Source organism: Panthera onca, chromosome E1 (assembly GCF_046562875.1).
Source record: "Panthera onca isolate mPanOnc1 chromosome E1, mPanOnc1 haplotype 2, whole genome shotgun sequence".
In the NCBI taxonomy this organism is placed as follows: domain Eukaryota; kingdom Metazoa; phylum Chordata; class Mammalia; order Carnivora; family Felidae; genus Panthera; species Panthera onca.
Window position 1 is genome coordinate 54,088,091 of NC_138352.1, and position 25,586 is coordinate 54,113,676.

Sequence of the window (25,586 nt, forward strand, 5' to 3'; positions counted from 1 at the left end):
TAGAGGTCAAAGTCACTTTAGAGATCGTGAAGACAACTGAAGTTCGGAGAAGTTAGTTTTGAGATTCCAACGGGAACACACAAGTGAGCAAGACCCAGTCCCTATCCTTAGGCAGCTCTGGTTGGGGCACAGATGTCAGGAGGTCACCGGGATGTGGTGACAGGCGCTCTGAAGGGCATCTCCACGAGGCTTCAGGGATGCTGCTGAGGAGGAGGGGCTAATTCTGTCGGAGCCTGGAAATGTCCACAGAGGGAGGTATTTGGGTCATATCTGAGCCCAGGGGGGCGGGGGGGGGGGGCAGGAAGGCCTTGAGAGGGCCAAGAAGAGGGTTGGGGCTTTGGGGACACATGTGGGTTTGGTGTCTTGGATGGATACCCAGGCTGGAAGGGAGATGGAGATCTGATTACCAAGGGCTGGCCCGCCACTTTAGGAGTTTAGGGAGCTAAGGGGGCATTAGAGTTTCTAAGCAGGGGAATGATTGGGGTGACAAAGCAGAGGCTTGGAGCCTGCCAACTGGCAGAGATAGGAAATATCAGAGAGGGATGAAGGACAGAATGGGGAAGATTATGAGTTTGGTCTGGGACCTGCTGGGATATCTGAGACACACAGCTAGGCCCCAAGCACAAGTTTCTAACCTCAGTCCTGGTTATTTCTGGTCCATCCCCTCTCACAACAGCTGACATCGGAGTCCTACTGGACCAGGGACCACCTAGGTGTTGTATACACCACAGCTCCCTACCCGGAGGGTGGTAGTATCTCTTGTTCTCATTTTATAGGTGAAGGAAATGAGGCACAGAGAGGTCCTGGGCCGTGTCCAAGATCACATGGTAGCCAGGATTTGACCCGGGCCGTCCGGATCTAGACAACGTGCTAATCATCATGACGCCTTGCTTGCTTTCTTCCTAACCTATTACCATTATCAGATTTTGTACGTGCGTGTACAGGAGTGCGGAGGAGAGGATAATAGGTGGCAATTACAAGATGAAATAAAAATTAGTAACAGGACAAGCAGGTGTCAGAGAGGCAGGGAAGAGCCACAGGACCTGTGTTTCTAGAGGAGAAACTGTGTAAGCAACATCTGGGGAATTAACGAGGGGGAGAGAAAGGGGAGGGGCGGGTGCGCACGAGTGAGTGAGCAGGACTCCACGCCAGGCCACAGTCAGCTCCTGCCATCCTGGGATGGCTTTCCTTTGGTCCTCAGCTCCAGGCCAGTTCTCTGAAGCAGGGAATTCTTTCAATGGGTGAGGTTTCCTGTGTGGATGATGCAGATAACCCCTGCCCCACACTGGCAATGAGAAACTGGTTCTAGATGTCCTTGGCAAGCCCTTAGTGGGCAGCCAGATCCCAGATGGACAGTCATTAGCAGTCCGCTCAGCCCAATGTCACGGTCATGAGCCGAGAGCCGGTGGTGGGGCCTAGGCAGCTGGGTTTAGCAGGGAGGGAGGATCTAGGAAAAGTGATTCTGCCTCTTTGTCTGAAGCAGGGTGACCGGGGGTGCCTGGGTGGCTCAGTTGGTTGGGCATCAGACTTCTGCTCAGGTCATGATCTCGAGCTTGTGAGTTCGAGCCCCGCATCGGGCTCTGTGCTGACAGCTCAGAGCCTGGAGCCTGTTTCAGATTCTGTGTCTCATTCTCTTTCTGCCCCTCCCCCACTTGTGCTCTGTCTCTCAGAGATAAATAAATGTAAAAAAAAAATTAAAAAAAAAAAAAAGTGAAGCAGGGTGACCAGTTGGCTGAGCGGTGACAGCCTGAAATCTTCTCTGGAAAAAGGTGGCGTAAAAGTGAACACAAAAGCAGGGGGAGCTCTTGGCACTACAATTCACATCAAACTAACAGAAAATCTCAGCCCACCTCCTCCCCCTCCCCCTCTGCCATTTTCTTGGCAGCCCCAGAAACCTGACTGCTCAGAAGTTGGTCCTCAAGCTCCAAGGGAGCCTCTCACCATTCCCTTCCAGGAAGGCAAGTTAGACGGGGATGAAGAGTCCCGCGCCATTACGTCACACCCCGGAAATGAGCTCGCATTTGCCCAGGAGCGCTTACTCTGTGCCTGGCACCACTCTAAGGCCCCTGTGTATATTAACTCGTTTCATCGCCATGATGGATTCTGTCAGGCAAGCCAGAGAAAAGCCAGCAGGAACCCAACTGCTAGGGGAGACCTGGGGGCGGATCTGCGCGACTCTTCTCCCGAGGGGTAAAAGAGCCAGGCAGGGTCTCGGTGTGTCAGGGTGGTCGGGAAAGTGAGGCCCCAGGAAGCGAGGCCCGGGCCAAAGGCAGCTGGAGCTAAAGGTTCCTTATGGGGTTAAAGGCTTTTAAGAAACAATTTACACCAGCCTGGAGCGGGCCTTCGCTTTACCAGGTAAACAGCGAACCAGGCCTAATCCCTCCGAGAGAGAACAGTCCCCTAACCACACCGCTTAGCAACATGGCCAAAATCTGCAGAGAGAACCCTTTTTATCTAAACCCACTTCCCCTCCTGCGAAGATGGCCAAACCTCAGCCTGTGTGACTTCCTGCCATTGGCCCCAGGCAGGGCAGAGAAGGCAGGCGAGGTGCCCCTCTGGAAGGACGAGGAGCAAGAGCTTTTGAGGCCCAAACCCAGCCTGCTGCAGTCACGTGGTCCACAGGGCTTCTCCCTACCTCACGGTGCCTGGAAGCAATAGTGTCTGTGTAGCAGCTGGTGATTGGACGAGGGACAGGAGAGCGGGCGAGGGCGGCATGCCTCGGTGAGCTGATGGCTGCTGCAAGAGGCAGGCCGGAAGGCCAGTGCAGCCGGCAGCTAAACAGGTGGGGCAGGAGCTGGCGGCCACCCTCTCAGAGGGAAAGGGACGAAGAGACGCAGACAGCCCCCTAGGCCGGGCGCCTTCACGGCGGCCGAGGGCAGGGTGCAGCCCGCGCAGTCCCCTCTGTGTCCTCTGACCTTAAGGACGGTTTTACCTCGACATTCCACACCGATGTTTTCCCTTTTCCAATTCCTAGACTAATTCCAGCCCCCAATTCCTCCAAAAGGAGGTGAACAGGCAAAGATTGGGGGGAAGCGACAGGCTGACATTAATTGATAGGAGCGGCTTCGAGCAGTTCATGCTGCCTTATCTCTCTCTCCTTCGGATAGCGTGTGTCCGCCGGAGTCCGCGGGGTCGGTGATTAATAGGGGCCATCACTCACTGTCCGGGACGGCTGAAAGGCAGCGGGGAGGGGGCGGCCCTCCCCAGAACTGAGATAACAAGCAGCAGGAATAATGAGTGGTGTCACTCCACTTTTCATTTTGATGGAAAGTCATTACGGGAGTCAACGCCAGCGACAAAGAGCCATGAATCAACTGCTCTGCTATGAAATTAAAATCGAATTGCCGGCCACCCCCAACCCCTACCCTTCCTGGGAAATGGGGATGGGTAGGTGGCTTGGGAGAGGGGCGCCATCCCGGGGTGGGCTCTACCCAATCACAGTGCGGGCAGTTACGGGCAGGAAGCGGACAGGCGGCTAGTGAAGGTGACAACTCCTGTCTCCACCTTGTTTATCAGACCCTTCCTCCCCAAACCGCATTTTCCCCCTGCCTGGAGGTGAGCTGTGATTAAAAGGAAAATACAGCTTCGCTGGCTCCAACAAGGCTGCCACTCGACTGTTCCCCTTGGCTTTCTGGCCCAAGTTGGGCAGTCTGGCCTGGCCATGGAGAGAAAGGGGCCCAGCAGACTCAGCTACCCCAGAGCTTGCTGAACCACTTGTAGATGCTCATCGGGGGCCCTCCCTGTCACCAGAGGCAAAGAGGGAGAGTCTCTAACCCAGGACTCCACAGGAACAGCTGATGGCCTAGGGAACCCACTCGATCAAGAACCCCAGGCAAACAGGTGCACCGCCTTGACTCAAGGCCCAGAGAAGCAGAAACTGTCAGTGGTGAAGCAAGAGTCTCTTCCTCTTTTATTAAGTCCAACTAGATGATGAGAAGGACCAGAAACTGGGGTTGCAGGCTGACAGGCAACAGGGCCAATCAAGATAGCTTCTTGCCAGAAAATACAGTGAGGGTCAAGGTCACCATCTAGGTGACAGCTCCTTCATGCGGCCTTCCATCCTCCAATCACTTGGTCTCTGGCCAGGAAGGGCCCTGCCGCATCAGCCCTGGCTGTCGCACCCCCCTTCCTGAAGGCTGGGAAGCCGGGAAGGTAGAACGTGGGGGATGTCACAGATAGGTTCCCATCAGGTTCACGGGGCGCCCACTGTACCTCTTGGAAATGTCAGCTTCGATCTGAAAGACAGAGGTACCAAGTGGGTGGGAAGCAGAGAGGCAGGGGTGCCTTGCTGTGTAGAAATTGGGAGTCCCCCACCTGCTTGGCAGGTCTGCCTTTCCGGTCTCACCAGCTTCTGCAGCTCCTTGGTCTTCTCCAGCAGCAGATCCAACTTGGGCTCCAGGGCCGCCTGCTCCTGAAGCGCTTCCTGCTGCTTCTGCACCATCAGCTCCTTCTTCAAAGCCAGAAGCTGGGACTGCTTCAGCTTCTGCTGGAGAAACTCAGTCACTCGGTCCACATACCTGTGCAGGGTATTCAGGTAAGGGGTGCGGCCGAGCAACCCCGAGCATCCCCGTTCAGCTGCTGGGAAAGGTGAGGCTCAGGAAGCCAAATCCCTAGCAGGCCTCTCAGCCTCCACACCCTTCAACTCCTTCTTTGCGAGGTAGAGTGCTCCCAGCTCCCCTGTCCTACTTGGGAAGCACAGCCATCTTGCCCCAAGACAACCCCTGATCCCAACCGTGACAGCACCGCTATGGGAGGCAGAGAAGAGCTCTGGGGGGTCATGGAGAAGAGGAACACAAGGAGTCGGGGCTGCTCAAGACGGCAGAGCCCCACATCACGCTCCGGAACAGCCCGACGTCAAGGGGGAAACCAGACCTTGGTGAGGCCAGGATCATAAACAGGTGTTGCATTCGAAGACTGGTGAGCCGGCCGATCAGATCCTGCAGCGCCGACACCATGGTAACCATCTTTGCTTTGGTCTGGCCCTGCAGGATGGCGGGAGCCAGCTGGAACTGGCTCACGGACAAGATGTCTGCCTCCTCGCTCATCTCCACGGCTCTCTGGGTCAAGAAGATCTCGAGCTGAGGGCAGAAGAGGATCTGGTTGAAACCAAGAAGAGAACTCAGACGTTCTCAGATGCTCAAAACGCAAGAATGAGACGTGAGGGTTGGACTCTGGGTGAGAAGGTGTTATTTCCTCTGAATACTTTTACTGCTAAAAACTTAGCAACTATAATGTGAGAGCTTGATGGGGCGCCTGGGTGGCTCAGTCAGTTAAGTGTCCAACTTCGGCCAGGTCAGGATCTCACGGTGCCTGAGTTCGAGCCCCATGTCCAGCTCTGTGCTGACAGCTCAGAGCCTGGAGCCTGCTTCGGATTCTGTGTCTCTCTCTTCTCTCTGTCCCTCCCCGGCTCACACTCTCTCTCTCTTTCTCAAAAATAAAAAAATATTAAAAAAAAAAAAAAGATTTATAATGTGAGACCTTGAGGCAGCCTCTCACTGTCATTCTTCTGTCCCCTACTCCTATCTCAGGCCCTCTCAAGCCCTGGACACCTCTCCTTCCTCCCAGTGTATGGATAATAAGGACACACAGATTCAACGGGTTCTCTCTGCCCCAGTGAAGGTATTTTCTCTCTGTGAGGAATGAAATTCAGGGAACAGGAATCCACATCTGAGAAGCCCTGGATTAAGAAAAGGCTGGGAAGAATCTGGGAACCAGCCGCATGTCTTGTCACTCTTATTCTACCTTAGAAACTTGATCCCTTTGTCCTTCTCTGTCCTGGAGGCTAAGAGGGGCCTCTCTGGGCAGAAAGAAAAGGGAATAGGTGGGGACTAAGAACTTTGACGAGGACCTCACCAGCCAGCAGTCCACTGGGAAGGCAACAGGCGGAGATTAATACAAAGAGGAAGCGTCCTCCCAGAGGACGAAGGTACCTCCATGAGCTCATCAATGAACTGATTCCGGGTCTCAGGGTATTCAAGAAGTGTCAGGGCATCTGGGCCCTTAGCAACACCTTCTGGAGCTGCCAGGAGGAGAGACAGAGAAGTGATAAAGTTGCTGAGGACCACAGAAAAAGACCCTCAAGTTCGAGAGGTTCTGGTGGATTAATATGGACACAAACCCATTGCCCTAAAGCTACTATCGATCTCATCCCAGGAGGATAGGGTTACCCTTTCCCTAACCGGACACTACTACCAGTCACTACTACAGGCCGCCAGTCTGTGACAACGGGGCGGGAGGGGGGGGGGGTGCCCCCCCGCAGAGCTGGGTTCAGGGCTAGGAAAGGCCTCCTCTGCTCTGGTAGGCCGCGAAGTTTCATCCTGCACCGCCCTCTAGCGGCTCAGATCGCTGCTGCATCCTCTCCAGCAGTGGGCAGGGGGTCAGGTCACACCTCCAAGTCCAGCAGCCCTCCAGGAACCTCCCACCAGGAAAGGTGACCCATATTTGGGATCTCAAAAGTTGAGAGCTTCCAGACTTATAATGTTCCTCCACACTCACGTCATCATCAAGATTTTGAGAAAACAGTTAAATGTGTGAGAAGCCCAATCTTGGCAAGTGCATTTCTTCTTTGTTTCTAGAGACACGTTTGGGGGGGGGGGGGGCAGGGTGGCTGGCTTTTGAGCACTCACTTCTGCCAGGGCTACAGGGAGGGCTGCACTTACCCTGGGTTCCAGCTTCTAGCACTGTGATCTGCAAAGCGGCATCGTCTCCCCAGTCTATCCCATCGCCCCCAGTTTCCTAGGTAGAAAGCAAAGAACCCTGGCAGGGTTGCAAGAATCTTCCCCAGCAAAGGGAGCCGGAATAAACCAAAGCCCTTGATAAGTCCAAGGCCTACACATTTCAACTGTACGAAGGACTTACAGCCCTGACATAGGTGGTAAAGATGGCAGGGGGCCCATGTATGCTGCCACTCTCATCCCTGCTTAGAATTACCACCTGCCTGTACCTGACACCTTGCCCCAAATGCCAGGAGAAAAATGTCAAACCTGGGATATGTCACTGTGGAAACTGCCTCCCCCTGCCAATCTGGTCTGAAAGCTAGGGACTTTAAGAAATGCCTTTAGAGACAGACAACGCTTCTTTTATCACCAAAGCAGTGATCACAGAAAAGTTCTCAGAGGGATGGACTGTGAGAGCGTCCTAACCTTCGAGTCCGATTCCAGGGAGATGCCCCAGTCAATTTCGGCAGCCTGGGCAGAGATGCCAGAGTCCGTCCCTTCAGAAGCCATCTCCACCCCAAAGTCACCCCAGTCAATCTAGAAGGGGAAAAAAGTGTTAGCTCAAAGAAAGTGGGTGAAAGCAAAGGGGCCTTCCCCAGGGGCCTCAGCTGCCCCTGGAAGGGGCACTGGCACACTGTTCAAGTGCAATGGCCTCCGCGCTCCCCAAAGGACCGCCCCGACTTCAGAGTTCACGGGGCCGAAGGATTCCTAGATTAAAGCCAACAGGCTCACTGAGCCTCTTCAGTGCTCATCTACACTCTGGCCTCAAGGAGGCCAGAAAATTAAAGGAACAGGGCCCCCCTGGACCCTTCTATGTATAGTCTCTTCTTTTTTTCCTTCTGAGACTCTGAACTCAGTCAGGGTGGGGTGGGGAGGGGTGGAGCTGTGTGGGGGGGTGAGGAAGCAGCTCTCACTTCGCTTATCATCTTACCGCGTCTTCTTCCACCGGCTCAGGAGGCTCCTCGAGGTGCGGCCGCTCTACCACAGAGGGCTCGGTCCCCGTCCTCCATTCGTACACCGTGGCGTTTCCCCGCCTCTGCACGAATCGCAGCATCGGCAGCACCTGCTCTGTGGGGCTGCAACGGAGCACCAGACTGACCCTCCCACTGCCCACTCACAGAGCCCCCACCGGGCGCCACCTTGAGCCCTGCGGCCAGATGGGCAAGGCTTCCACAGGTTCACGTATGTAAAATTAAACTCAAACGTCATGTCCGAAAACACAAGCAGAGAAGAGAGGACAGCAGGAAAAATAGGTCAACTGTCCCCGCTGCTGGAGAGAAAGAGGTCCTTTACCTTTCACACACAAACCCCACACAGGCCTGGTAGAGGTCAATGGCTTCGCCCAGAGACTGGGCCCCGGCCCCGATCTCAGCCAGCTGACTCGGCAGGTCCTTCACCAGGGCCAGCAGTTCTCTCCGGACGTTGTCTCCCTAAAGAGGATGGACGAGGGAGGCTAAGACAGGAGTGGTGGGAAGCGGAGCCCAGTGGGTTAAAGAAAATGCCCGGAGACTGGAGATGGGTGAGACACTGGCCCAAGAAGGGTGCAACCGGGCCGAGAAGGGAACCTTTCCCAGAAGCCAAGGAGCTGGGCTCAGGCCAAGAGGCCCCAGGAGCCCTCCTGCTCACCGTGATGCCGTACTGCTTGCATGAGTGGTAGAACTGCTCTCGCATCTCGGTGGCCCCTGCCTGGCCCTCCTCCTCCTTGCGACTATATTCTTGCTGCAGCTGCTGGCATTTGGCGATCTGCTTCTTCAGCGAAGGGATCTCGTAGTTGACATTCCGAACCAGGAGGCTAGAGAGTTCCACTGCGAAGGGCCCAGGAAATTCACCCCAGACGCCCACACCACAAGGCAAGCATGCCCCTGGGACACGCACAAATACACCGAGGCCTGGCAGCAGAGAGCACGGCCTGGCTCCCCCCACCGCCCACCCCATTCCTCCCCTTCCCAGCCGTGGAACCTCACACAGCCACCTTATCCTCTCCAATCCAGTCCTCCTCTGTAAAATAGGGGCCAAAATATTTACCACGAGGACTAACAGAATCCATATGAAACAGGAGTACGATTCCTGGCATTTAGTAGATACTCAGCAAGCATCAGCTATTATTATTATTAATACTTGGGGGAAACATACCCCGAAGTACAATCGGCCCTGTAATTACTCTCAGGCATCCAATATGGCCTCCCGATGACCCATGCTTCCTCTGCCCAGTGGAGAAGAGGGGGGAGGTGGTCACCAAGAGGTCAGTGGTGTTGGGTCTATACATACTTCCCTGGTCAGGCCTGGCAAAGCCCCCTACTTGCCTGATCTTCCACTTTCTCCCAACACTCTTTGGGGAATTTCTTGGCCCACCTGGCAAACACTCACACCCCAGCCTCATTCCCCACACGGACTGTGCCTCCTGGAAGCCTAGTGTCCCAGAACTCTGGGAGTGGGCTGCCCCTGGACTCCAGCTTCCCAGGCTGGGCCACTTTACCTAGATAGATGTTGTCCTTCTCATACAGGGCTACGATCTCCTGCCAATCCTGGGTAAGAACGGAAATAGGAAGTGAGCCGGAATAGCACTCGGGCAGCCACATCTCAGCTCAAGCCGCACACAGGGGAAGCTCCCCCAGCCTTCACATCACATCAGATGCAAACCCCTTGCCTTTCTACGTAACGCTGGCTGGACCACCCACTTCATTTTAACAACGTGGTGCCAATGAGCATTCCCCAAAGCAGCAGGCCTGAAAATGGAAACCCAGGGGTAGGATCTACTTTTGGTATAAACTTTGGGGATGGACAGAAAGCTCAGGAAATATGTTATGTAGGCATCTCCACCGGACCCTCAGCGAGACCAGAGGCTCTGACCCTGTAGACCGGATGGGTCTGGCTGCACATTAAGCGGCTTCAGCCACACTTGCCTTCATTCGCTGTGAAGAGTACCGGCCAAAAATATTTTTTGTGGAGGCTTCGGTGCCTTTGAGAAGGTCCACGATCCTTAGGCAGTGGAAGTAGTGAATGTCTAGACAGCAAGGAAGAGCAAAGACTCTGGGAATTATAGTATCTTGCCCACCTATGCTGGGCACATGGCTGACTGATGAATGTGCTGAGAATCTTAGCGTGCATAGCTTTCCCCTTCACCATTGTGTGTTGGAAGAAACTAGCATGTACCCCCCCCCCCCCAAATAAATCTTCCTCTAGGGATTAGTCCTAAAGCTAAACAATAAGGGAGGAGGTTGGCTGATATACAGTGCTCCAGGAAAGACGGGGCTCCAGTAATGTAGTCCCAAATCACTCACAGGATCCAGAGAGCAGCTGGGCGATCTCCTCGCTCTCTGGCATGTCCTGGATGGCAGCATTGATCTTCTCTCGGATGGTCAACACCAGACTCTGCCATTTCAGATTGCAGTGTCGTCTGTCGACCAGCCAGTCTATGTGAGAAACACTCAAATCATAGCATTCCCACTCATGACAGCCAAAACGCCGTCACTAATTCAAGTGAAATACGCTAAGACACTGGCTAAAAGTTGTGTTCATATTGGTTAAGGTGTGGGGGATCACGGGAAGATGGGAATAAAGAGAGCCTCAAAGGGACCCTTGGCGTTAAACAGACTCCAGCAACCTGACTTCATCGCAGTGTGACTTTTATAGAGCAACTGCCTCCGTGCAGGGATAAAGAAAAACTGTGAATTAGTCCTGACATCAAAGTGCCACTTTTGACTGCTCTAAATTCTCCATAATATTTTTGCTTCCATGAGTAATTATATCTTTCTTACTGACAGAGGATGCTTTTCAACTTCCACTTCCTCAGGGCTGGGATTAACCGTGACAATGGAAAATACAAGATGATTATGCCAAGTACCGGATGAATGAACAACTGCAAAGCCCCTAATACCTACAGCGTCCTACAGACTAGGTAACACCTGGCACCACGAGAATACCAATATGACTGACCTCCTGGAATCTGAGCCCAGATTTGTGTTTTTAGTAGAGCGGGTGGGGGGATGAGAGCCGTGTACATTTCCTCAGGAGGAGAGCACTAAGAGCTAGGCTTTGCCATCACATGGTCCTGGCTTCTGATTATCAATTTGCTTAGGCAAATCTCTTAACCTTTCTGTGCCTTGGTTTCCCCACATGTAAGATGGGGATAATACGGTACTGGACACAAGAGGGAATGAAAGTAAAACATGGGGCACCGTGCCTAGCACATGGCAAGGACTTGATAAATCCTAGTAAAAATCATTTTTACAATGTCAAGTGCTTAAAACAGCACCTGGTAGAGCCAACTCTGAATGAATGGTTGCTGTTCCATTGGTCCTTCCTATGACCAATGACAAGCTCATACAGCAAGAGTGCACAGGTGCTGCAGAACTGGGACAAATGTGAAAGGACACTAAAGAAGCTCCATCAAGTGGCCACTGCACAGGACTGACCGAATGGTCCACAGTGGTGAGTCCAGAACCTTGCCCTTGTTAATACACCTGCCAACTAGCCAAACATTGGGGTCCCACGCTAGCTATCACTTACACTGCTTCTGCTGTATTCCTCTAAAATCTTCCGAGAGAAAAATTCTGTAGATGTCATAGAACTAGAAGGGGATGAGGTAGTCAAACAGAGGTCATCTTAATGACTAAACTAGCATCAAATCAATTCATCCAATGAGCATTTTAAAATCCAGGAGCTGTGCACTCGCCCTGGAAAAGTCATAATGAAGAGATCCTTGCCTGGCTCTGAACTGAGGAGGTATAGAGATCAGATACTGGCAGCAGGGAGATGGCCTGGCCACTAAAAGGTCTTTATTCCCAATTGGATCTCTGTCTCTCTTCCTCCTAAAATCAAGGGGAGATGGAAGCTTTTAAAATGAAAGGAAGGTAGGGGTGCCTGGGTGGCTCAGTCGGTTAAGCATCCGACTTCGGCTCAGGTCATGATCTCACAGTTCGTGAGTTCAAGCCCCACATCAGTCTCTGTGCTGACAGCCCAGAGCCTGGAGCCTGCTTCGAATTCTGTGTCTCCCTCTCTCTCTCTCTCTGCTCTCCCGCCCCGCTCATGCTGTCTCTCTCTCCTTCAAAAATAATTAAAAATTTAAAAAAAGAATTAAAACGAAAGGAAAGTAAGTTTGTTTTTTTTTTCATACAAAAAGCATCGACCCTGGGGGCTGACAAACTTAAGTTCCAATTTCAGATCTACTGCTTAGTAGCTGACCGTCTTTAAAGTAAGCCACTACTCTCTTGATGCCTGAATGACTTAACAACACGTGTTAGGAATGACGTGTTAGTAGAAGACGCAGGTCAAGTACAGACTAAGAATGGTTCCTTCCCACTCTTCCTAGCGCCGGCAGGTAGCCACCGCAGAGGGCATTGAACAGGGCGAGTGGTCAGGGGCCTTGGGGCGTCACGGCTCCCAGCTGTTGGCAACAGGAGGCAATGGGCCGGGCTTCCCCCTGACAGCGGTTGCGCGGGGCGTCCCCTCCTACCGAGCAGCTTGCTGGTCTGGATGTCGATGGGCACGTGCTGATGGTCCTGGCGGGAAACACAGCGAGAAACGGGGCTTGAGCGCGGGGAGGGGGCGTGCCACCCGCGCGCTTATTTCCGGGGCCCAACCGCCACCTTGAGGGGCCAGAATGTTGGGCCGGGGAGGGCCGAACCCGGGAGGGAGGCCGGAGAAGCGGGTCTGGGACCGACGGGTTGAGCTCAGTCCAGGGGTGACGGACCAGTGCCCCATTCCCCCAGCTCCTGTCTCCACACCTGCATCTTTCCTCCACTTCCGCTTCCGGCCGACGACCCAAGTCAGCCCCACCTACAACCAATCCAGCGCAGGCCTGGCCGAGCCTCAGTTTTGGCACGGTCGGACCTCCTCGGGCCACGTCGCCATCTTCCTCCGAGCCAATCGGGGCGCGCGCTCCACCCCTGGCCACAAGCCCCACCCACCTCGGGGCTCCGAATGGCTGAGCCCGGGAGGGGCGGGAGAACCGAAGACAGCCAATGGGAGACGCGAGGCGGGCTCAGAGCTGGAGAAGGGCGGGGACGCCGAGAAAAGGCTGCAGGGGCTGCGAGATCACGGCAGACGGCGCCGGAGAGTTGGTCCGGGCAGCTTCCGGCCAGGTGGGGGCCGGGCTTACGGTGCAGGCATTACTGTGCTTGCAGACAGGGTCCTAGCGCCGACCCTGGAGCCTTGTAAGCCGTTAGAAATGCCTTCTTCCTGCCTTGCCTGGCTTTACTGCTCGTCGCACACTTGCGGCACTTGTCACACTTTACCTTCCCATTCAATTTATCTGATAGACATGTGTTGAGCACCGCTATGTGTTGTGTGATTAGGACAGGAAAGGGGTGGAAGGAGGGTCAAGGTTGGCATTCCAAAGAGAACACCTCAACTGAATCTTAAAGGAAGGGCTACACAAAGAGGGGCCTGTGGGGAGAGGTGTTCTGGGTGGAGGAGACCGTCCAGACAAAGCTATGGAGGCCACAAACTGCAAGAGGGGTGCAAGGAACAACAGGCAGGCAGGACTGGCAACATAATTGGTGGGGTCCAGGGCAAAATGAAAAGGTAGGGCCCCTTGTTAAAAAGTTGAAGAATTTCATGAGGGGCCCTGCATCAGGTCTCACACTCATGAAGGCGGCCGGGAAGGCAGGCCAGCCTCTGTGCAGTAAAAGGTTTGTGGCAAGGAGTGGCCAGAGAAGAGCCGTAAAAGTGGAAAGGTCATATCATAGGGAGGAGCCTCATTAGGGAACTTGGACTTTACCTCCGCTGACAGAGAGGAGCCACTGGAGGGTTTGAAGGGTTTTGAAGCAGGGAGGGACCTGTTCAAATCAACTGCAAGGAGGATGGTTTCGTGGGAGATAAGGCTGGAGACAGGGAGACTATCTGGAAGTTATCATGCAGAGGTCAGTGACCTGGGACAAGGCATGAGGAGGAGGGGAAGGGCTGGCTTTGAGAGATGTTTTGGAGGGAAATGGACAGAACTTGGCCATCAAGTGGGTGTGTGGATGGGGGCGATAGACAGCAAGGATGACATGTAAAGTGGCTGGATTAGGAGTGCCACCAACTGAGACAGGGATGCAGGATGCTGACCAGGTATTGGGGAGGCGGGGTTCTTGGCTTTGAACTTACCAGGTTAGTGGTGCTGGGAGGCCCCCATGTAAAAAAAGTGTGCAAGAGACACTTGGGTCTATAGCTTTGGAGTTCAGGGGGAGCCCTGGGGCTAAGGGTGCAGCTTTGGAGAGCCACAAGCTGACTGATCTGAAGTTCACATGCTGGCTGAGGCTGAGGGAAGGCATGAGATTGGGCAAGAGGTGGGTAGAGTGAGGAAGAGACTGGGTGGGCCCAGGATAGATTACCAGGGACCTCACAGGGCTGGGTGTGCCATTTGGGGCCCCTCCCCTTCCAGGATGTTAACTCCTCCAGGAGGCTCTGGCTGGTTCTTTGGAAAGGACCACCCCCACCCCACCCCGTTTCTGCCCCAGCACAGCACTTGGGGCTCAGAAAAATTTGTTCTTGAACTGTGTGGTGTGCTATAGCAACAAGAAGATCTAGATTTCCATCCAGGGAGATCTTGGACTATTTCCATAACCTCTCTGCCAGCCAGTTTCCTTAACATGGAGCTAGCACCTATCTTGACTATCTTGGTATTTCTGTTTACAGGCTTACATAAATAAACATGCTAGACGTATATAACACTTTGCATTTTACAACATGCTTTAATATATCTCTCATGCTTTGAAGACCGTGTGTGTGTGAAACATTAATCGTCATTAATTTAAACAAAATTTTTTAAGTTATTTGTTTATTTGTGAGAGAAAGAGAGAGAGCAGGGGAGGGGGAGAGAGAGGGGGACACAGAGAGAATCCCAAGCAGGCTTTGCACTGTCAACACAGAGCCTGATGAGGGGCTCGAACTCAGGAACCAGGAGGTCATGCCCTGAGCCGAAGTTGGACACGTAACCAACTGAGCCACCCAGGTGCCCCTAATCATCATTATTCCAACATGGATTGAAAGATTTCCCTGGATATAGCTCATTGGGCAGAACTAAGGGCCTCTTCAGGGCTCTCTCATGGGAATTTGGCTCCCATCTCAGAGTCCTGACTCAGGCTGTTAAGAATTGCTGGGACTCCCCCCCATGATTAAACAAACACTTACTGGGTTCCAACTATGTGTTCCTGGCTCCCTGGGACACCCCAAGAAGCATGGCCCTGCCCCACCCTCAAGGTGCATCTCTCCTCCTTGAACCAACAGGTGGGGCACAGCAGGACAGGGTGAGTTGGTGGAGGCAGAGACCACCAGCATTTCACCCCACCCACAGCTCCCCGGGGTGACTCATGTGGAACAGAAGGATGTTTGAGAATAGTTCTGCCCGGCCGCTGGCCTCAGCTCAGGGTGGCTGCCCTAGACAGCACAGGAGTGTGGGTTTGGGGCGGCATTCTGCAGTGTTTGTCCTTTTCCAAAGGCCACAGAGAACCTCGGGGCCTATGGGCAGAGGAGCACATATGTGGTCTGGCATCCGGGGCATCGGGTCCTGGGGGTCTGCCAGCGGTCGGAAGGTGGCATGTGGGATGCCTCACTGTGATTCTCATGATCCTCTGAGGATTTAGCAGATGGGACACTGGGGAGGTGGAGAAGGGCATAGCAGGCCTGTGCCAGCTTTGGACAGGAAAGCACGGAGCCCCGGGGCGGCCTGCAGGCAGGCTGCTTGACTATCTTTTGTTGTTGTTGTTAGCTTTCTTATTAAGTGATAACCGTGTGCCACGTGACAGTATAGATGTTTTACAAGCCTTTATCTGACTTGATCCTTCCAACAACCTTATAATGGGGGTACTATTATTAGCCAGATCTTGCTTAGTTAAGTAACTTGTCCAAGTTCACACAGCTGGTAGTTGGTGGGGCTGCGATTCAAACCCAGGCCTGTCTGGCTCCCCAGCCTGCATTCTTGTTCTCCGTGGGATGTGGCTTCTCCCGAGGCCCTGCCTACCCCATTCACTCTGCTTGGCCATCCCAGCCCCGGGTCTCTTTCTCCCTCCCCTTTGGCCTGATTCCCATCTTTTCCCCCAGTTGTTGTGCCAGAAGCTTGGAACCCCCACCCTTGCAGTCCCTACCCCTTTCCAAAGTTCCTTCTTACCACACCTCATTCTGGGCAAGAACACCTATTACTTATCTTCCTGCAATAGCCATAAAAAGAAGGCTTACCCTTGACATTCAAATAATCCATTTCTTTTATCCACCCTATGTTTATTACTATATGGTCCGTGTTTTCTGTGTGTTTGCTCACAGCCATGCTGTGTGTGTGTGTGTGTGTGTGTGTGTGTGTGTCTGCCTGCTGGGCTAAAAGCCCCGCAGACTAGTTTTTCTTTAGTTTGCCTCCGTACCTCATCTGTGAGCACCTTGTGGGCAGCGAGGACAGGCTTGTTCATCTGGGTAACCCCAGCTTCATGACACCTGACATTGAAGTCAGGTGCTTATTGGCTGCTTGTAAAGAAAGGAATAAGAGGTGTGACATGTGCAGGCAGCCATTTAGTAATGAGTAGGGACTGGGGTCACTTGGTCTGGAGTGGGGAGGGTTACACGTTCTCCAGCTCTTTTCGTCATCTCTCCTTCCACAGCTCAGGACTTAGAATCAGGCCCCCTGAACTGCTTGCAGCTGTAACCCAATGGTCCCTGTGTCTTCGTGCCACAATAGGGCCCCAAGATCCTTGGGACTCCCTAGGTGTCTTTTACTTCCTTCACTCAACAAGGGAAAATTTCTGAAAATGTGCACGTTGCATGTTTGTATATGGAATATCATACTTGAACTTGGTTTTAGGGAGGTGCATTTAAAGGTTAAAAAAAAAAAAAACACCATAAAGCAATAAAGTGGCCTGTTTAGAAAATATTCATAGTTTATAGCCTTATCTCAAACTCCCCTCCCAGCCCAGCTCCTCCCAGAAATAAATCTCCTAAAGGCCAAGGGTGGGGCCTGATTTCCCAAGCTGGTCCCTGTCTGGAGGGTGGGCCAGAGACTCCACGGCCCACACCTGGTTCTGGTGGTGTTCTCCAGGGGCCGGCCACAGGTGGGCATCCACCGAATCCTGCCCACTGCAGTTCTCATTCGGGCTCCTTCTGCAGTGTGGGAATCAGAGAACAGGATTCTGCACCCACCCTCCCCAGGTCCCAGGCATCAGAAAGGTCTGGAGTTTGGAGTCAGGGAGTGTGGGCAGGAGTGCTTCCAGGAGGAGCCCCTTCTAATAAAGATGGAAATGGTGCCCTGACCCTTGGTTGCTGTACCCCAGGTAGTGACCATCTCATTGACCCTCCAGTGTCTTCCCAACACTTGAGCTGGGATGAGGGTTTAGCCTCTTCTGTTCTCTTCTAGATGGGATGTCCATTCTCAAAGAGATGGGGCTTTCAGAGAAAGTGATGGATCTAGAAAGCTGTGGGCACCTTCCTGGGACAGCTATATTATTTTTTTAAAGATTTGTATTTTTAGGGGCTCCTGGGCGGCTCAGTCGGTTAAGCGTCCAACTTCGGCTCAGGTCACGATCTCATGGTTTTTGAGTTCAAGCCCCGCGTCAGGCTCTGTGCTGATAGCTTAGAGCCTGGAGCCTGCTTCGGATTCTGTGTGTGTGTCTCTCTCTCTGCCCCTTCTCCGCTCATGCTCTGTCTCTCTCTCTCTCTCTCTCTCAAAAAAATAAACATTAAAAAATGTTTTTAAAAAATTAAAAAATAAGATTTTTATTTTTTCATTTTATTTATTTTAGAGAGCACACGTGAGTGGGGGAGAGGAGCAGAGGGAGTGAGAGAGAATCTCAAGCAGGCTCCATGCCAAGTGTGGAGCCTGACTCTGGGCTTGATCCCATGACTCTGGGATCATGACCTGAGCCCAAATCAAGAGTCAGATGCTCAACTGACTGAGCCATCCAGGTGCCCTTATAAGATTTTATTTTCAAGTAATCTCCACACCCAGTGTGGGGCTCAAGCCCACAACCCCGAGATCAAGAGTCGCACACTCCACCGACCAAGCCAGCCAGCACCCCAAGAAGTAGACTTCTTACTAGAGGCAGGCGGACCTTGCAAAATAATATCCTGAGTTCACATAAACCCCTGGGAAGATGATAATTAACAGCAAGCCTGCTGTAGCTGAAATCACATGGGCTTTCTCTCACATTTGCCTGACCTAGGGACTGTGGGAAAAAGGCAAACAAGCTAGATTAAGAATTTCTTAGGGTAAAGACAAGACTTCTATTTCTCATTTGCGTTTTAAAGCTTGTATTAAGTCCCTACTATGTCAGGTCTGAATCTGTGGCAGATAATTCTTGGTTCAAGGAGATAAAATTCTCTAAGGGAGCCAAATACACGAATAGATCATTACAATACTATATATATATATGTGTGTGTACATACACCCATATGATCAGTCATGGTATATATCATGTTAAATAGCATATGAGCAAACTCTGAAGGAATAAAAAAGTTCCTGGTGGCATAGGAGGTATACTAATTAATTCAGGCCTTGAGGGATGAATAGGGGTTTGTCTTGGTTTAAACATTTTTTTTAAACATTTATTCATTTTTTTGGAGAGATAGAGACAGAGCACAAGCAGGGGAGGGGCAGAGAGAGACGGAGACACAGAATCCAAAGCAGGCTCCAGGCTCTGAGCCATCAGCACAGAGCCCAGCACAGGGCTCACACTCACGAACTGCAGGATCATGACCTGAGCTGAAGTCAGCACTTAACAAACAGACTGAGCCCCCCAGGCCCCCCAGGTTTGTCTTAGTTTACACAGGAGGTCATTCCCGAGCAGGAACACAGCATGCACTCCTAATCCCAGCTTCTTTGGCCAGGAAGGTAGGCAGAGAAAGGGACTAGTGAGAGGATTTATGGCACGTTGGGAGAGGAAGCTGCAGAGGCCCATCCTAAGAGGGCCGGGCCAAGTGGGTTCCACTATGGGCCAAGGGGGGCCTTTGAAGGACTGTCCACTTGAGGCCTAGAGGTAGGGGGGCTGTTGAGGAAGGAGGAGAATATGAACTCACAAGGCCATGAGAAGTTGAACCAAGTAGAAACAGGGTTGGAAATGGTAGGGCAGATGTGAGAGGTGGTTAGTTTGGGGGTTGGTTGAAGGGATTAGGAGCCCAAGGAAAGGGGGATCGTCTGCCTTTTCTCTACCCAGTAGTTGGCTCAGAGCCTGGCACACACTCAGACCCTGGAGGAAGGAGCTGGGTGGGTGAATTGGGCATCTAAGCCAGGCCGCACTGGGACACACAGCTGCAGGGACACCGAACACACAGGGGGTGTTCCTCACTCTCCAGCGATGCCTGTCCTAGGGGAGAGAATGCCAGCACAGACGGGCCACCTGAGGGGGGCGGCAAAATAACCTGCTCCAAGGCTCGGAGCCTGATGCGAAAGCAGCCCTGGGTGAACGCTGTGCACCACCTTGGCTAATGCAGGTTTGCAGGAGGGGGGGGGGGGTCAGTGAGGGGATCCGTGAGGATGTCGCCCCCTGCCCGAGCACGCTCTGCCTTCTCGCCTTTCCCTCTCTTCCGGCCTTGCCACAGCCCCATCTCTCCTCCTTCCCAGAAAGCTGGCCCCAGGTGTTCCCCCCTTTATAACATCCACCAAAGGCCCGTGCAATGGACCCCTGGAAGTTTGGGGGAAGGGGCATGAAGTGGTACTTTGCAGAGTACAGTAGGAGCATGATCCAGTATCAGAAAAACAAATGCCCCTCCGCCCACGCACGTGGAACTTGGCATCTGATTTCACAGCCCCTGAAGCCTACCTCTAAGTGATGGACATGTCTGAGGGTGGGTGGGTCTGGAGAGCCTGGCCCAAGGTGGGGCCAGGGACCACCCCCCACCCTGAGGAGGGGCCCTTCAGGTAAAGAGGGAACCGCAGCCCCCCACCCAGTGCCCGCCTGAGGAGCATTGAGCTTTGGGGTGGAGCGGACAGCCTGGGAACCGGTCTGCCAACCAGTTTAACCAGGGACTGGTTTCGACTCCGAGTTCAAAGGAGCTAGGGTGCACCCCGTCCCACGTCCCACCCGGCCAACGGGGAACAACGGCGGCGCTTAACCCTTTCCCGGTTGTGCCTGGCGCCACGTCCAGATGTGGTCCATGATGGAGAGGGTCCGACCCTCTTTGGGGCATGAAATGGGTGAGGGTGACCTTGGCTACAGCTGGGGGGTGCAGCCAGGCCCACGAGGGTGGGGAAACTGAGGAGAGAGGCTCCCTTGTTCCTCCTGCCCCAGACTTCCCTTGGGGTTTCCTCTTCCTGCCTAGGCGATCCCCGGAGGACCCTGACTTCTGGGTGGGTGCAGGGGCACTGGGATTGGATTTCTGGGGTAATGAATATTCATCAGCCTGATCCGGCCTCTGCTTCTGTTTACTTAGCCGGGAGGGGCTGGGTTTCAGGTTCACCTTGACTCCTGGAGCCGCAGCGGAGCAGGTACCCGCTCCTGCACCTGTTTCTCTTGCACCTGCCATCCAGCTGCTCCTACCCAGCTCTCCTGGCCTGAGCCTTGCCTGGCGCGGCACCCTGGAGGCACCCCTACCTCCTCCAGTCTCCCTCCCGGGCAGCTGCCACGCTCAGCTCCTTCTCTAAGGAAGGTCTCACCTCCAGCCCGGAGCAGCCAGGATTACAGGTACAGGCAGAGGGTGAGGGGGTGGGGAAACCAAGGCACAGAGCCCAGTCAGGGCACTCCGTTCCACTTCCATGGCTGACAAGACTAACTGGGAGGGGGAACCCAGGCGGGCTGGTTCCCATCTCTCCCCTAGGTGGGCAGGCAGCACTCGAGACTCATCCCACTGGCTCTTGGAGTTAATCCAGGCCTCCAGCAGAGCTCTTTCTGGGAAAGTTTCCCTCCAGAGCAGTTCTGTATTAACTCTTACTAAGCTGGAGCCTACCCACCCCCCCACCCCCCCACCAGCCTGGAGGATGTTTCTGGCCGTCTGGTAGGAACATCTCTCTGTTCCTATCCAGGGTAGCCCAGTCTTACCCAGAGTGCACAAATGGCATCAGGGGCCCTGCAGAGGGATAGGGGCTGGGGGGTTCTGGGTTTTGTCTTCAAGCATAGAAGCTGACTCACTTCCTCAAGTCCCCTCCACTCCTCCACCCCCAACACTGTCAATGGTTAACTTGTCCCAGCTCAGAAGGGGCCTGGTTCAGTCTGGACAAGGCCCTTGGAACAGTTCATGGAGCTCAGCTAGGGTGGTGGGGCCTGTCCTAGGTGGCCACAGGCCCACCAGGGTGCTGGCTGTCATAGGCAGGGTGGGGGGTGGTGGCAGGCTATCCTGTGAGGCCCTTTGTGGGCTCCAAAGCTGTGCAAACAGCGGAGATGCAGCTAACTCGCGTCCTCAGGGGTTGATTTCTATCATCCCATGGATTGCAGGGCCCCAGGGCGAGGGCCCAGCCCTCAGCTTGGCCAGCTAAGGGCCCTGCGCGCGCAGACCGCATAGCCCCACCACATGTCACCAAAGGCTGGGTCTGCTTGAAAACCCAAGGACACCCCCTGCCCCCCGTTTCCTCTGACCTTCTGTGATTAGGCGTGGGCATGTGGCTCTAAGTATATCGCTCTTTCCGATGTTTGATAGCTTTCGATATCACATCATTTTTTTTATGTTTATTTATTTTTGAGAGAGAGAGAGAGAGAGAGAGAGAGACAGAGCATGAGTGGGGGAGGGGCAGAGAGAGAGGGAGACACAGAATCCGAAGCAGGCTCCATCCGGGCTCCGAGCTGTCAGCACAGAGCCCGACGCGGGGCTCGAACTCACAAACCGCGAGATCATGACCTGAGCAGAAGTTGGACGCTCAACTGACTAAGCCACCCAGGCGCCCCATATCACATCACTTTTTTGATTGAAAGCAAATCAGATTTTACACTATCTTGGGGTGACTCACCACTTAAAATAATCTTATAGTTTGGTTATTTTGTAAAATAAACAGTCCTCTAATTTATCTCTTCTGTTTAGATTTTCATACGTCAGTCTTGCTGAAAGGGGCAAACATCTCTTACCGGTGCTTCTATGTCCTCTCGGACAGAAGGGACAGCAAAAGGCATCTTAGCCCAGAGTTCAAGGCCGGCAGACAAGGGCCCTGATGACTTGGTGCCATGGTGGAGGTCCCAGGGCAGGGTCCAAGGTCTATTCCCATCTCTCTGTATGGTTTTCTGATAAGGTTCCTTGTGATCGGTCACTTCCTTTATTCCAGGGAGAGTTAAGCCCCGTGGATGCCGATTTGCAGCACTCGCTAAAGCAGGTGTCTTTTTTTTGTGTTGCTTTAATTTTTATTTTTGAGAGGGAGAGCATGAGTGGGGGAGGGCCAGAGAGAGAGGGAGTCAGAGGATCCAAAGCAGGCTCTGCGTTGACAGCAGTGAGCCCAGTGTGGGGCTTGAGTTCATGAACCAGGAGATCATGACCTGAGCTGAAGTCGGATGCTCAACCGACTGAGCCACCCCTAAAGCAGGTGTATTTTAGCCGGCACAGGCAGAAGCACTTTCTCTCAAGGGGGTGGGAAGTCAGATGGTTATCGTTGGCTCAGGAGTTGGATTCTCCACCCCTCTCTGAGTTCATTGGCAACCCCGGATGGGCGGTGGGGGGGGTCACGGGCCTTGCCCCAGACCAGGCAGCGACTGGGCACCCACAGGCCAAGCAAGTGCCCTCCCCGCAACTCCTTCCGGAAACCCATTCTGGAACACCAAGTTCTGTGCAAGATTGTGCTAAGCCCAGGTGGGGGGCAAGCTGCCAAAGCAAACCTCTCAGGCTGTCCCCTTTGTGCGCTCACCTCTCCAGGGTGCCCTGAGAGTATTTATCTGGCCACTCTCACCCCCTTTCACTTTCTAAGTGGGAGCTGCACAAGGTCTCCCCTGGGCTTCTCTTGCTACTTGAGCTCAGCTAGAGGGACAGAGCTGGCCATGTGGGATCTGCTTCCCAAAGAGGTAGCAAGGAATCCATCAGGCATGTGATCTGGGCGGGGGGCTGAGTATATGGCGGGACAGGGGGCACCAGCAGCAAGGGGCCATGGAGGCGGGGACTCAATCCATTCCAAGCCTAGACCAGCATCCCGCTTTTGTTTTTCCCAAATTTGATATGCTCTCCCACTTAAAAAAAAAAAAAAAAAAAAATCCTTGCTCATTAGGGAAGATCTAGAAACCAGAAAAAATACAGGGAGAAAACACCCCCAATTCCTTTTCCATAAAGAAAATCACTATTAATCATTTGTCATACTTCTTTCTGGTCTTTTTAGAAAATGTAGCTAAGACCATTGGTTTTTAAAAGGAGGTAACATACGGGGCGCCTGGATGGCTCCGTCAGTTAAGTGTCCGACTCTTGATCTCGGCTCAGGTGATGATCTCATGGTTTGTGAGCTGGAGCCCCTCCTCGGGTTCTTTCTCCTTCTCTCTCTGCCCCTACCCTACTCATGCTCTCTCTCTCCCCCTCCTCTCTCTCAAAATAAATAAATAAACTTAAAAAAAAAAAAAAAGGAGGTGATAGATTTGCCTGTGCTTGGGCTGCCTGACCATCGAGCTTTCTGGTATATTGTGGCTACTGGCTCCTCCCCAGGACCCTTCACAGCCACATGCAGAGTCCTGAGAACCAGACCACCACCCTCTCCAGGCCCACAGATGCCTTGATCTGTCATCCCTCTGCCTGCCCTTCCATTGCTCGGAATTCCTCCAGTCTGCTGTCTCTTTCTTCCACCTTCCACCCACCATCCCCCACCAGCAACGATGTCCAGGAAACCTCATCTCCCAGAACACGTACTAGCTCAGACAGCATCTGTGTGGAAATTAGTAGAAGATGAGGCCAAGCCAGGACGCATCGCTTGTCAGTGGGGATGCCTGGATTCTAGCCTCCAAGCCCCACCTCTGTCGGGTACCTTATGGAGGGTCCAGCCTGGTCTAAACCGTATCTCATGTGGACCTTGTGGCCTCACCAAACCTTCCAGATTTCCAAGCTTTTGGCTCCCCTGCAAACTCCTGTCCTCATGGAAGCTAGGTGGGGAAAGGAACCATTCCTCGATAATTACTACCGTTACCATGTTTTACTTTGCAAAGCATGCCTCCCTCTGTGGGCAGGGATTAACGTTAGAGCTAAATGTTAGGGCTGGAAGGGACAGCTGAGGACTCTGAGGGCCAGAGAAGTAACTTGCTAGAGGTCTCACAGGCTAGTACAGTCCCCAGGACTTCCCACTCCCGGCCTGAGCTTCCTCCCGCTCAGGAAAAATGCAATAGCTCCTTCACTCCTGCTGGTCCCCACTGGGAAGTCCAAATTACTCTCAAAATTGTAAATCCTATTTATTTTATAATGAATACTAAACAAAATGCACAGGGTGTTTCTACCCATCTGATACCAGCCAACCACCTGCCGGCTCCTGGCGGCAGGGCCTGGTGGCCTAGTGGGAAGAAATTGGGAAGGGTGTCAGTGGCCTGGGTGCTGGGTGACCCAGGCAAGCTGTTCACCTCCCTGCAGCCCTGAGGGGCCTGGAATCTCAAAGCTCCCTACAACCCTGCATGGCAAAAGTATGTGGCTGTCCCACGGCCCCTTGGCCTGTTGGTGTCCACTTGGCTGCCCCTTCCCCAGGCCCCTCTCTCCCCTCTCTTCCTGGGTTCATTCAGCTTCACCTTCAATTCTTTCAGGCCTGGACTATTGAAATAGCCCATGATTAGGAGTTTGGAGAGGGCTTCTCCGAGGTACCCCCCTGCTCCCCCACTGCCTCCTCTCACTGTCCCACCCTGCTCTTGCAGAAAGCCCCACCCTTGGCTCGGGGAACGCCATGACCGAAGTGGGCTGGTGGAAGTTGACCTTCTTGCGGAAAAAGAAATCCACACCCAAGGTGCTCTATGAGATCCCCGACACCTATGCCCAAACAGAGGGCAGCGCAGAGCCCCCTGGGCCCGAGGGCGGAGGCCCCGACGGCAACTTTAACACCCGCCTGGAGAAGATTGTGGACAAGAACACAAAGGGCAAGCATGTCAAAGTCTCCAATTCGGGCCGCTTCAAGGAGAAGAAGAAAGTCCGAGCCACGTTGGCAGAGAACCCCAACCTCTTTGATGACAGGGAAGACAAAGGACAGTGAAGGGGGCCAAGGAGGATGCTAGCACCTCCCCACTCCTGCCGTCAGCCGGATCTGAGACAGGAGCTTGCCACGCTGGCCTCCTTGGCCACAGCTGAAGCCGTGGGGGCAGTTGATGCCTGCTGGCAGGAAATGTCTGGTTTTAGGTTTGTATTTATATACCCCAGCTTTCTGGAAGGCCTGGGAGATCCCAGGGTTCTCCCACGTCCCCCAGCACATACAGAAGCACTCCAGTCCGAGGATGAGAGCCCCACCCAGGAAGGACAGCCCTCCTCGCTGTGGCGGTGCCAGCAGGGAGGTGGGCATGGCAAGAAATGGAGAGAGGGAGCCGACAGACTTCACCTCCTCCAGGGGCACAGGGTCAAGGGTGAGTTTCAGTTGCTCCCTCTACCTTCTCTACCTGTAACTGTTCGCTGGACCAATTCTGAGAGTGAATTTTCCAGAAGCCACATGATGGGGTGGTTTCCTGGAGCTGGAGGAGGTGGAGACCCTGAACTTGAGCTCACTTTCCATCACAAGAGGGAAGCTTCCTGGAACTTGGTGCCCAGGTGTGCGGGGAGAGAAGGATGCTGGGTGGTGCTGCAGAAGGCCAGGCGAGGGACCCCATGGCTCCCCGCACACATCCTCAAAGGGCGCTGCACTCGGGGAGGGGGTAGGGAGCGTTGGTAGGAGCTAAGAGCAGCTAACTCTCTTCTCCCCTTCTCCTACTAGTATTTAAGAGGGACAGGCCCCAGAGATGAGTCCTGGAGCCTTGAATTTTGCTTAAAAAGATAATTGTAGGTTTCTCTTTGTAATAAACGATGATGCAAAAGCAGAGAACCTATTTATGCTTTTGTCTTACATTTACTGAGGCCCGT

The 25,586-nt window shown here is 53.5% G+C and overlaps 2 protein-coding genes across 2 annotated transcripts; one reads left to right on the forward strand and one right to left on the reverse strand.

The window, feature by feature from the left end:
- Nucleotides 1-3,884: 3,884 nt before the first annotated feature.
- On the reverse strand, nucleotides 3,885-12,558 carry CDK5RAP3 (CDK5 regulatory subunit associated protein 3). Its single transcript, XM_060646277.2, has 14 exons — nucleotides 12,443-12,558; nucleotides 12,172-12,217; nucleotides 9,998-10,129; nucleotides 9,620-9,720; nucleotides 9,193-9,241; nucleotides 8,343-8,521; nucleotides 8,010-8,146; nucleotides 7,648-7,792; nucleotides 7,143-7,253; nucleotides 6,660-6,735; nucleotides 5,931-6,019; nucleotides 4,873-5,078; nucleotides 4,346-4,517; nucleotides 3,885-4,235 (listed from the first exon to the last, which is right to left on the reverse strand). Exons 1-14 carry the CDS (start codon nucleotides 12,446-12,448, stop codon nucleotides 4,170-4,172), a joined length of 1,515 nt encoding a protein of 504 aa, XP_060502260.1. The 5' UTR covers nucleotides 12,449-12,558; the 3' UTR covers nucleotides 3,885-4,169.
- A 7,161-nt stretch (nucleotides 12,559-19,719) lies between these two features.
- Nucleotides 19,720-25,075, forward strand: PRR15L (proline rich 15 like). Its single transcript, XM_060646281.3, has 2 exons — nucleotides 19,720-20,299; nucleotides 24,401-25,075. The coding sequence occupies exon 2, from the start codon at nucleotides 24,430-24,432 to the stop codon at nucleotides 24,730-24,732; it is 303 nt and encodes a 100-aa protein (XP_060502264.1). The 5' UTR covers nucleotides 19,720-20,299; nucleotides 24,401-24,429; the 3' UTR covers nucleotides 24,733-25,075.
- Nucleotides 25,076-25,586: the final 511 nt, after the last annotated feature.

Bases quoted from the DNA above. Each gene is read 5' to 3' on its own strand.
- CDK5RAP3 (XM_060646277.2), bottom strand. The intron at 6,736-7,142 runs GTTAGGACGCTC...CTTTCTACCTAG, and splicing joins CCCTGGAATCGGACTCGAAG to GAAACTGGGGGCGATGGGAT. The intron at 4,236-4,345 runs GTGAGACCGGAA...TCTGTCTTTCAG, and splicing joins CCAAGGAGCTGCAGAAGCTG to ATCGAAGCTGACATTTCCAA.
- PRR15L (XM_060646281.3), top strand. From the start codon at position 24,430: ATGACCGAAGTGGGCTGGTGGAAGTTGACCTTCTTGCGGAAAAAGAAA.